This window comes from Babylonia areolata, chromosome 29, assembly GCF_041734735.1.
Source record: "Babylonia areolata isolate BAREFJ2019XMU chromosome 29, ASM4173473v1, whole genome shotgun sequence".
NCBI lineage: Eukaryota > Metazoa > Mollusca > Gastropoda > Neogastropoda > Buccinidae > Babylonia > Babylonia areolata.
The window spans coordinates 41,099,148-41,111,647 of NC_134904.1; the positions used below are offsets into that span (position 1 = coordinate 41,099,148).

At 43.0% G+C, this 12,500-nt stretch overlaps 2 protein-coding genes across 2 annotated transcripts in view; both read right to left on the reverse strand.

Annotated features, from left to right (window-relative positions):
* Positions 1-6,595, reverse strand: part of LOC143274670 (1,25-dihydroxyvitamin D(3) 24-hydroxylase, mitochondrial-like) — a 17,073-nt gene extending 10,478 nt beyond the window's left edge. The window contains exons 1-4 of the mRNA XM_076578543.1: positions 6,592-6,595; positions 3,815-3,936; positions 2,238-2,333; positions 1,500-1,614 (exon numbers count right to left, since the gene is read on the reverse strand). Coding sequence (XP_076434658.1) covers positions 1,500-1,614; positions 2,238-2,333; positions 3,815-3,936; positions 6,592-6,595 — 337 coding nt within the window. The remainder of the gene's footprint in view (positions 1-1,499; positions 1,615-2,237; positions 2,334-3,814; positions 3,937-6,591) is intronic.
* Positions 5,096-12,500, reverse strand: part of LOC143274769 (MORN repeat-containing protein 3-like) — a 10,618-nt gene continuing 3,213 nt past the window's right edge. Inside the window, exons 3-5 of the mRNA XM_076578693.1 lie at positions 10,480-10,639; positions 9,353-9,537; positions 5,096-7,391 (exon numbers count right to left, since the gene is read on the reverse strand). Coding sequence (XP_076434808.1) covers positions 7,323-7,391; positions 9,353-9,537; positions 10,480-10,639 — 414 coding nt within the window. The 3' untranslated portion in view covers positions 5,096-7,322. The remainder of the gene's footprint in view (positions 7,392-9,352; positions 9,538-10,479; positions 10,640-12,500) is intronic.

The following is a 12,500-nucleotide window of genomic DNA, read 5'->3' on the forward strand; positions in this document are numbered from 1 at the left end:
TTTCACCATGAACATGGTCCCAATAAACAGACAGACAGACAGACAGACACACTGACCGAAGGGTTTCAACATGAACATGGTCCCAATAAACAGACAGACAGACAGACAGACACACTGACCGAAGGGTTTCAACATGAACATGGTCCCAATAAACAGACAGACAGACAGACAGACACACTGACCGAAAGGTTTCACCATGAACATGGTCCCAATAAACAGACAGACAGACAGACAGACACACTGACCGAAGGGTTTCAACATGAACATGGTCCCAATAAACAGACAGACAGACAGACAGACACACTGACCGAAGGGTTTCAACATGAACATGGTCCCAATAAACAGACAGACAGACAGACAGACACACTGACCGAAGGGTTTCAACATGAACATGGTCCCAATAAACAGACAGACAGACAGACAGACACACTGACCGAAGGGCTTCAACATGAACATGGTCCCAATAAACAGACAGACAGACAGACAGACACACTGACCGAAGGGCTTCAACATGAACATGGTCCCAATAAACAGACAGACAGACAGACAGACACACTGACCGAAGGGCTTCAACATGAACATGGTCCCAATAAACAGACAGACAGACAGACAGACACACTGACAGAAGGGTTTCAACATGAACATGGTCCCAATAAACAGACAGACAGACAGACAGACACACTGACCGAAGGGTTTCAACATGAACATGGTCCCAATAAACAGACAGACAGACAGACAGACACACTGACCGAAGGGTTTCAACATGAACATGGTCCCAATAAACAGACAGACAGACAGACAGACACACTGACCGAAGGGCTTCAACATGAACATGGTCCCAATAAACAGACAGACAGACAGACAGACACACTGACCGAAGGGCTTCAACATGAACATGGTCCCAATAAACAGACAGACAGACAGACAGACACACTGACCGAAGGGCTTCACCATGAACATGGTCCCAATAAACAGACAAACAGACACACACACACACTGACCGAAAGGTTTCACCATGAACATGGTCCCAATAAACAGACAAACAGACACACACACACACTGACCGAAGGGCTTCAACATGAACATGGTCCCACTAAACAGACAAACAGACACACACACACACTGACCGAAGGGCTTCAACATGAACATGGTCCCAATAAACAGACAAACAGACACACACACACACACTGACCGAAGGGCTTCAACATGAACATGGTCCCAATAAACAGACAAACAGACACACAGACACACTGACCGAAGGGCTTCACCATGAACATGGTCCCACTAAACAGACAGACAGACAGACACACTGACCGAAGGGCTTCAACATGAACATGGTCCCAATAAACAGACAGACAGACACACACACACACTGACCGAAGGGCTTCAACATGAACATGGTCCCAATAAACAGACAGACAGACACACTGACCGAAAGGTTTCAACATGAACATGGTCCCAATAAACAGACAGACAGACTGACAGACAGACACACTGACCGAAGGGCTTCAACATGAACATGGTCCCAATAAACGGAACTGCCTTGTGTCCGCTTGGTCCTGGAAGAGCGTCGAAGGGTTTGACGTCACTGAGTCCGGGGATGACGTCATCGCACTGTGTGTACCGCATGAAATGGCGACGCAGAGGAAGAGACGGGGAGAATGGTGGGCCTGGTTTGTTTTTCGCACAGACCGCCATGCGAGGCGGTTTTCTCAAGAGCATTCGCATTTTTCTTCTGGAACATGAGAGTTAGTTGTTAGTATCATTAATAGGGGTGAAATAGCCACACACCCCCCCCCCCCTCCAACAACAGAAAAACCAACAACAAACAAACAAAAAAAAAGAAAGAAACGAAAACAAAAAAAACAACAGCATCTAACACACACACACACACACACACACACACACACACACACACACACTTGAATCTCCAGCTGATTTTTTTTTTTTTTTTTTTTTTTTTTTTACATCGTACATAATTCAACAAAATCTATAATTAAAAAAAATAAATAGATAAATAAAAATAATTAGTTTCCTCTTAAAATACAGACCGTTAGAACAAGGCTTTGCCGGACACACGACGACAGACCTGGAGCAATCTGGTGAACAGTTCTGAACTGCGGTGCCCCAGTGTCTCTTCACACAGCTGAGGGAAGAAGAAGACAGCTGAAGAACTAGCAATGTCCTTGCAGCAGATGAGGTCTGGCACTGGCGGACAAGGCTGAGTCAATGCTCACCTCCTCAGCAGCAGATGAGGTCTGGCACTGGGGTCTGGCACTGGCGGACAATGCTGAGTCACTGCTCACACCCTGAGCACCAGATGAGGTCTGGCACTGGCGGACAAGGCTGAGTCACTGGTCACACCCTCAGCACCAGATGAGGTCTGGCACTGGCGGACAATGCTGAGTCACTGCTCACACCCTGAGCACCAGATGAGGTCTGGCACTGGCGGACAAGGCTGAGTCAATGCTCACCTCCTCAGCAACAGACGAGTGAACCGGACGGTGTGAAGGAATGAAGGTCCGATGCTTTGCTGCGTCATAGAACCTCCTGTACCCGCCGGAAAGGGTCTACAGGCGCATGCTTTTCATTTTCTGTTGTTTCTGTTCCCCCTCCTCCCACCCATCGGCCCCCTCCACCCTCCATCCCGCCTCCCCTCTTTCCCCCTCCTCCCCCCTTCCCCCCAGGAAATGCAGTGATAATTTTGAGGTGCTGGAAACTGTTGGTACGGTTATTTCCCTCCATTAATTTCAGTCACAAATACTGGGCTGTTTTTCGTGTTGTGTTGTTGTTGTTTTTTCTCTCTCTGGGTTTGTTTTTCTAACCAAATGTCGATCATCTAAATCATTTCACTTCTTTCCCCGTGAAATTCAATCATGATTCTTAACTGCTTGTTTTTTGTTTTTGTTTTTGTTTTTTGTTGTTTTTTGTTTGTTTGTGTGTGTGTGTGTGTGTGTGTGTGTGTATGTGTGTGTGTGTGTGTGTGTGTGTGTGTGTTGTTGTTGTTGTTGTTGTTGTTGTTGTTTGTTTGTTTGTTTGTTTGTTTGTTTGTTTTGTCGGTTGTTTTTTTGTTTTTTGTTTTTTTTCAAACATTTGTGATGTAGACATCCAGTGGGTGTTGAGGATGGTACGGAGGCAACGTGGGTGAAAGGCGTCCCAGGAGGCGGATGTGGCGACGATATGTAGCCCAGGACTGGACACTGTAGAGAAGCGTGGTTGACACATCTGCTCGGTAGACCTTGACCTTGGTGGAGGATTTGACGTTCTTGTCTGTCTAGACTAAAACAGTCTGCCGAATACACTGCTGGTTTTATAAGAGTGTGTTGTCAATCTCCTTGTCAATCTTGGAGTCTGATGATACGACACACCCAAGGTAGCAGAACTGCCCTGCTGTTTTGAGAGCAGTCTTGCCAATAGCAATAGGAGGGTGGTACTCTTCACAAGCAGCGGCTTGTTAGAGAACATCTGACTTCTTCAGGCTGACATCTTGTCCGGTCAGACAGTTACAGCCTCAGCAAAGGAAGACGTTATAAAGCTGCAGAGCAGTCTCAGTGTGAACCAGTAAGATGATCAATGGTCTTAGTGTAGGCATGTAGACATCTCAGGGTGAACAGACTGCCCTCAGAGAGTGAGTGGACGCATACACCATCATTGTTGTGTAGATACTGAAACTGAAACTGTTGTGTAGGTTTTTCAAGGCTTGTTGCAGCACCATGCTGGAAAACAATGAATACGAAGTGGGGGCAAGAACGCAGCCTTATTTAACGCCATTTGCGATGATGAAGGGCTGTGAGAGAGTGTGACCATGACTGACCTGACCAAGCTGACCCTCATGCAGCTGTGTGATCACGCTGAGGAACCTTGGCGGACAGCCTGGTTTTTCCTTTATCGTCCACAGTCCACTTCTGTTGACGGTGTCAAAGGCCTTTGTAAGATCTACAAAAGTGACATGCTGCCCTTTGTTTCACTCTTGACAATTTTCTCGTAGTTGATTGACGACAAACAGCATGTCGCTGGTTTCTCGGTGGGGTCTGAAACCACTCTGACTCTCTGGGAGAAATTCTTCAGTGATGGCCGGGATGAGTCTGTTCAACAGCACTCTGGTAAGTGTTTTTGCCGGCGATAAAATAATAGACAAGAATGTTACTGACACCTCGGTAGTTCGAACTGTCTGACTTTAGACGTAGGAGAAAATATATTGACAGTAATATCTAGACACACCTTTGCAATGATTTGATATCTGTATATTAACAATGATTTATCTCGTCAGATGAGTAGCCAACCAAATTACAATTTCAAGTGCCTGTGAGTAGCCCATGTATTTTTAGCCTGCTGAAGGGTCAGCTGGAGACCACCGGACAGTGTGTGAAGTATTTCCTGAATGGGGCTGATAACCACTCATGATAAAATTTCAACAGATTTATATTCCAGTTTTAGAACAGTGCTTCCTGAAGTGATCCATTAAAACAGATATGTCAAGCCTGCTTAACAGCTGCAATTGTTTTGGGACAAAATACAAAACGGACAGTTTGAGAAATAACTGTAGAGAGTTTATCGAGTTTATTTAAATGCCTATTATCACTAGTGCAAGCGCTACCGTGGTTTGACTAACAAAAATCGATACAATCTGAAATACTCGTATAATGAGTTGTTTGAATGTAACGTATGGTGTGACCTTACGTAAAACTTGACTAGTGACAGTGTGTCCTCAGCACGTCCTACTCTCATACCACGTCCTTTCTCTCTCAACCCACCCCCCTCCCACACACACACACACACACACACACACACGGCACACACACACACACACACACACACAAACCACACGCACTACTGAAAAACCAACAATACTTGACATAAATTACACGTGTGTGTGTGTGTGTGTGTGTGTGTGTGTGTGTGCGCCAGTGTATGCGAGTGTGTGTGAGTTTGAATGTGTGCGCGTGTAAATATGTGTGTGTGTGTGTGTGTGTGTGTGTGTGTGTGTCACCGTCATGCGAGCGAGCGCGCGCGCGCGTGTGTGTTTGTGTGTGTATGTCAGTGTATACACTCATGACAGCCCCATGCACAACAACATTGAACTGAAATTACCGTCAACACTTTGTTGGTCATCAACATTTATTCACACACCTTGATGATAATCATGATTTCCTCTGGTGTTCAGCATGTATATTTTATATATAACAACGTACCACAAAATGATGGGAGCAATGTGATTGATATAATGTAAGCAATTAAAAATTTAAAATATAAAAGGTAAAGGTGTATAATTATATAATTCTTATACTTCATAATAGACTTTCAATTTCTGTTCACACACACACACACACACACACACACACACACATCTATCAACCCGACCCAATATTAAATGCAGATCACAAAAACCGTGTCAAAGACAAAACATTTAGAACATCTGGAATTATACACGAAACACTGAAAATTGGAATATCTGAAAATATAGGCAACAGTCTAGACGGGAAACGATTTATGCAATTCAGGGGAAAGTACTTCTGAAATGAAATCATGAAGTTGGCATGGAACAATGTTGTGGAGGGGTGGAGGGTAGGGGGTCGGAGGGGGGGGGCGGTAAACACGGATTCTCAAATGTGCACGCTCAACCACAAGCACTGGTTTTATAATTATGTGCCTTTTCGTAACTGTTTATACACACAGTCGCATGCATCCAATACTGACACACACACTGATAGACACAATAGCAGTCCCAATGTACAGACAGGCATAATACACTTATATAACACACTCATATGCACGTAATTAACAGATTAAAAGTTTAAAGGCCCCACAGCCTTTAACAGCTAAGGGGAACAGTGAGTTTCAGTTTCTCAAGGAGGCGTTACTGCGTTCGGACAAATCCATATACTTCACACCACTTCTGCTAAGCTGATGTCTGACCAGCAGCGTAACCCAAAGCGCTCAGTTAGGCCTAAAGTGTGTGGATACTTATTTGTGTACATATCAGAGTGGATTTCTTCTTCGAACTTTGCCAGAGGACAACATCAGTTTATGTTGCCCTGTTTCTTCACGTGATCTCGGTTTATCGTCACATACGAATGACCAGACGGTCAGTTTGATTTTCCAGTGAAACTTGGGACAAACAGCGAGACGGGGAATGGAACTCAAACCGTCACGGACACCGTATAGTGGCAGATACACGCTTTAACCATTCTGCCACCCTCTGTGTCTGGGGCTCAACATGGGAAGGCGGGGTCAAATCTTCTCCCCTTTCCCTTTAACCTTTTCCCAACCGAAGTAACACCTGGGTGGAATGAGGACAATCAGAAAGTGCCTTTCCCAAGAATACAACACCATAACGACACAAGGCTTCGAACCCTAATCACTAGTGAACACTAGAAGAAAAGAAGCCCAACGCCTAACGACTCTGCCATGGCGCTTCTTGCTTACAAATCAGGATTACTGATAAGAAATGGAAAAGGAAAATAAAAAGAGAAAAACCAGCCGGGGTCAGTGATAGCAATAACAGAACAGCGGTGCCAGCGAACCAGTTATGTAACAGACATTCAGCACAGCCTTCAGCATAGCTTTCAGCACAGCCTTCAGCACACCCACCCATGACCAATGACTGACAGCTACACTCGGGAAGTTTACAACTGGAAAACAAACCCAGCAAAACAAAGAAACAAAACAACACCCAGCCAAACAAAGAAACAAAACAAACCCAGCCAAACAAAGAAACAAAACAACACCCAGCCAAACAAAGAAACAAAACAACACCCAGCCAAGCAAAAAACAAACATTCATTATATATACAGAAAAACATTGCTCAGCCAAACGAAATAAAAATCGACCAAACACTCACAATACAAGCTGGTGTTAAGCTTTCAACACTGAGTGTGATGGATGATTCAGTGACTGAGAACCAGTTCCCAATTCTTTTATGATAGTTTTGTCCAAAGAAACTTTTTTTTGGTGTGCACATAGAGATGATAGCCTCCCGGATTCCAATGCACTGATACTCAATCACTTCACATGTAGTTGACCAGACTTTGTGATCAGTTTGGTGTATTCTCTTCCTTCTTGGTTTTATCTTCGTTTTCATAGGCGTTCAGCATGAAATGCAAAGAGATCAAAAGGAGAGAGTATATACATCTGTACCTTCTTTGAAGATTCTCATCATCTGTGTGCCTTTCTTTTCTCCGTATTTACACGGGATCTTGTGACAAACTGGTGATCCTAAGACATGGTGATGAAAGTCTATAAAGATTATCCTCACATGGAACATCATTCTTGATCCTGAGACATGGCGATGAACTGAATAATGATTAATCTAACACGGATCATCATTCTTGATCCTGGAGAAACTTTTCTTCTGCTTCTGCCATCACTCCTTCTGGGTTGGCAAGCTCGATCTGCAACAGAGAGAGAATAGAACAGTGTGTTGGTATAATTGTATTCATCACTGAATGGAACAGTATGTCACAGTGTGGTCAACATTATTGTATTCAGCACAGAATGGAACAGTGTGTCAACATTATTGTATTCAGCACAGAATGGAACAGTGTGTCAACATTACTGTATTCACCACAGAATGGAACAGTGTGTCAACATTATTGTATTCAGCACAGAATGGAACAGTGTGTCAACATTACTGTATTCACCACAGAATGGAACAGTGTGTCAACATTATTGTATTCAGCACAGAATGGAACAGTGTGTCAACATTACTGTATTCACCACAGAATGGAACAGTGTGTCAACATTATTGTATTCAGCACAGAATGGAACACTATGTTACAGTGTGGTCCACATTATCATTCTAGCACTGACAGGGGCAACAGCTGAGTGGTTAAAGTGGATCCTGTGTTCAAATCCCAGTCTTGGCGCCTGGTGGGTTAAGGGCGGAGATTTTACCCATCTCTCAGGAGATTTTACCCATCTCTCAGGAGATTTTACCCATCTCTCAGGAGATTTTACCCATCTCTCAGGAGATTTTACCCATCTCTCAGGTCAACAGATAGTCAGGCTCATTGGGTACACCTGAACACCTCACACGTATACATATGCAGAAGATCAAACACGCACATTAAGGATCCATTGACCGATTCATGTGTCCAGTGAGTTGTGGAAAGAAGAACATACCTGGCATACACAGCCCTGAAAAGGGAGTAAAAACGATCATGCATGAAAAAGTCCAGCTATACACAAGAGTGACTGTGAAAACTGCAGCCCACGAACACAGAAGATGAAGACTATTTCAGCACATGTAATGTCAGAATTCCAGAATATTCCAGCATGTATTATGTCAAAGAGACCTTCTCACGGCCCATCTAAACACTATCATTGCCCAACGATCACTTACGCCATTTTCATTTCCTCTGTGCACATACTGCTGTGAAGCAGGTTTGTCCATATTTAATCAGCAAAACGTTTGCTTGTTATAACACGCCATCACTGACAGTATAGGATCTTTGAAAAAAAAAATTATGCAGGTATATGTGCTGAGTACATTGATAATCAGATTTTAACTCATGTTTCAGAAACTATAGCCATCAGAGCAGTTCAGCTCTTGTACTGACAGAAGCGATGGTCAGAGGGTTATGCATTTGCCCAGCAAGAGGCCCAGGGTGCTATTCATCATATATGTGCATCTGATTCTATTTCTACTTTTCGCTCATCACTAAAAACTCATCTTTTTAAAACCTATCTATAAGTACTCTCAGCTTCCTTGTTCTCCAACACCACCCATGTCAGCTCACTTTGGATGTATGTAGAGTGGGAGGGGGAGAGTGTGAGTGGGGGGGGGGGAGGGGGGAGGGGTTTTTGAGAAAGAGTGGTCATGAATGTTTTATGTAACTTGTAATATGTTTTTTCATGTAAAGCACCCTGAGCTCTTAGACAGAAAGGGTGCTATATAAATGTATATTATTATTATCATTATTATTATATGCATGTAAGGTGAACATCCAAAACATGTGATGGATGTTGTGATCCATGTCAATGTTTCATGGGTCAAAGAAACATCAACCTAGCCAGGATGCATCCAATCCAAGCGTCTAGAAAAACATTTTTCTCTTTGGTTTCATTCATACTTTGAACCTGTCAGAAAAAACAACAACCCCCAAAACAGGAAAATTAATATATCTGGCTTTCATTACAAAGTGAAGAGTAAAGAACTTGACATTGCTGCCGATAGTCCAGCTGACTGCACAGGGCAATATCAGGACTGCTTAACTATGTCAAACAAAAAACAGGGAAAAAAACCCCCACAAACCCCCACACAGAACCTGGCATATTATCTACACCACTGCACTGCTTACAGCAGAGAAGACGAGGCTGTGCTGATGATGTCAGACTGCTGACAAATACCTACCGATGGGATGGGATATTGCGTGGGTTCCGGAGCGTTCTCCCGGCCAAAGTCTCTCATGGTGCCACACTTGGGCGTGTCATTCAGCCAGACTCCTTCAAACACCTGTCCGGAATCCAGGTAATAGAACTTGCCCGGGCCATTCTTCATGTCGTTCTTCCACGAGCCTTCGTAGCGATTCTCGTTGACTGTTGTTCACGTGGGTGGAGGGAAAGACAAACAATGAAATATTGAAAAAGTTGTCACAGTCTGTGCTGATACTTCACTGCAACACTGTACAATACAGTACAGTACAGTACAGTACAGTACAGTACAATATAGTTGAATCCAGTACGGTACAGTGCAATATAGTTCAGTTCAGTACACTACAGTACATCACAACACAATGATAATAATGATACTAATAATACTAATACCAATAATAATAATATTGATAAGTATTTATTTAGCACAGAATCTTGTGCAGAGACAAATCAAAGACCTTACACACCAGTCATTCACACGCTTGCAAGCATAAGTGATTCACAAAGATGGAAAAAAAAATGCACACACAACACAGCACACCACAACACAGCGTAACTCAGCACAGCACAACACACCAGAGCACAATGCACCATAACACAGCACAACACAGCGTAACACAGTACAACACAACACAGCGTAACTCAGTACAACACAACACAGCGTAACACAGTACAACACAACACAGCGTAACACAGTACAACACAACACAGCGTAACTCAGCACAGCACAACACACCAGAGCACAATGCACCATAACACAGCACAACACAGCGTAACACAGTACAACACAACACAGCGTAACTCAGCACAGCACAACACACCAGAGCACAATGCACCATAACACAGCACAACACAGCGTAACACAGTACAACACAACACAGCGTAACACAGTACAACACAACACACAACACCACACCACACCACACAACACCACACCACACAACACACCACACCACACCACACCACACAACACCACACCACACCACACAACACCACACCACACAACACACCACACAACACAACACACCACACCACACACCACACCACACAACACACCACACAACACCACAACACACCACCCTGACCCATCCAGAAACCATTACTCACCCAGCCGAAGCATGCCCTGGCCGTTTCGCTGATCGTCGAACCACTCGCCCTCATAGATGTTGCCGTCTTTGTAGTACATGCGGCCCCAGCCACTGCGCTTGCCGGCGTACCACTCGCCCTCATAGTACTCATCTTTGGTGTAGAACTCTGTGCCATAGCCCTGCACAAAGCCGTTAGGATGACAGGTAATCCTTGATACTGGGTCTCTGATGTGACATGCGATATGCGTCATGTGGTGTTGTGATACATGTATAATGACAAGTAATCCTTGGTGCTGGGTCTCTGATGTGACATGCGATATGCGTCATGTGGTGTTGTGGTGCATGTATAATGACAGGTAGTCCTTGGTGCTGGGTCTCTGATGTGATATTAGGACATTTCATCTATATGATAGGTATTCTTTGGTGTTTCAAGAGTGTCAGTTTCAAGGAGGTCTGAAAGTGTGCAGACTGATCCACGTCCACCACACCACATCTGCTGGAAAAAAACAATAAAAACATGGAGCAGATGTCTGATCTCTGCTGAAACCCACAGCACTGGTCAGTCCTTGGGAACCTGGTATCACTATCACTATCAATCAGTATCACTATCAATCAGTATCACTATCACTATCAGTCACTATCACTATCAATCAGTATCAGTATCAATCAGTATCACTATCAATCAGTATCAGTATCAATCACTATAACTATCAGTATCAATCAGTATCAGTATCAATCAGTATCACTATCAGTATCAATCAGTATCAGTATCAATCAGTATCACTGTCAATCAGTATCAGTATCAATCAGTATCAGTATCAGTATCAATCAGTATCAGTATCAGTATCAATCAGTATCAGTATCAGTATCAATCAGTATCAGTATCAATCAGTATCACTGTCAATCAGTATCAGTATCAATCAGTATCAGTATCAGTATCAATCAGTATCAGTATCAATCAGTATCAGTATCAGTATCAATCAGTATCAGTAGCTCAAGGAGGCGTCACTGCGTTCGGTCAAATCCATATACGCTACACCACATCTGCCAAGCAGATGCCTGACCAGCAGCATAACCCAACGCGCTTAGTCAGGCCTTGCGAAAATAAATAAATAAATAACATAAAATAAATAAATAAATAATCAAAATAAATAATCAAAATGAAATAACAAATAAAAATAAATAAATAAATAAATAATCAAAATAAAATAACATAAAAATAAAAATAAAATAAAGTAAAATAACAAAAAATAAATATAAATATAAATGAATAGTAGCGTTTTTTCTTTTATATATCTAGCTGGGCTGTTTGTTTTCATATTATCTGTGTTCATTTTTGCTTGTTATTCACATGTGTGTCTGTAAACTAGAGGTGGGAAGGTGGGCAGAGAGAGAACCTGGTAGGAAACACCAACATAAGTGAAATGAAATAATGCAACAAAACAAAACAACGTAAAATGAAATGAAATGATCAAACAAAATGAATAAGTGAATCATTAAATTAATACTGAAAGACACACAAAAGACTAATGACTGAAATTAATAACAAATAAAAATGTTCCACATTCAGCAAACTTCTGTGCACCCACACGTGGGGAAACACACATGCTGGTGATATCTGGAGTAGCGTTTTTCTTTTATATATCTAGCTGGGCTGTTTGTTTTCATATTATCTGTATTTATTTTCGTTTGTTATTTGTATTTGTATTTGTGTATTTGTATTTCTTTTTATCACAACAGATTTCTTTGTGTGAAATTCAGGCTGCTCTCCCCAGGGAGAGCGTGTCGCTACACTACAGTGCCACCATGTGTATATCTGTAAACTAGAAGTGGGAGATTGGGCAGAGAAAGAAGCGGTCAGGCGTTGGACTTGTGATCCAGTGTTCACCAGTGGTCAGCGTTGGACTTGTGATCCAGTGTTCACCAGTGGTCAGCGTTGGACTTGTGATCCAGTGTTCACCAGTGATCAGCGATGGACTTGTGACCCAGTGTTCACCAGTGGTCAGCGTTGGACTTGTGATCCAGTGTTCACCAGTGGTC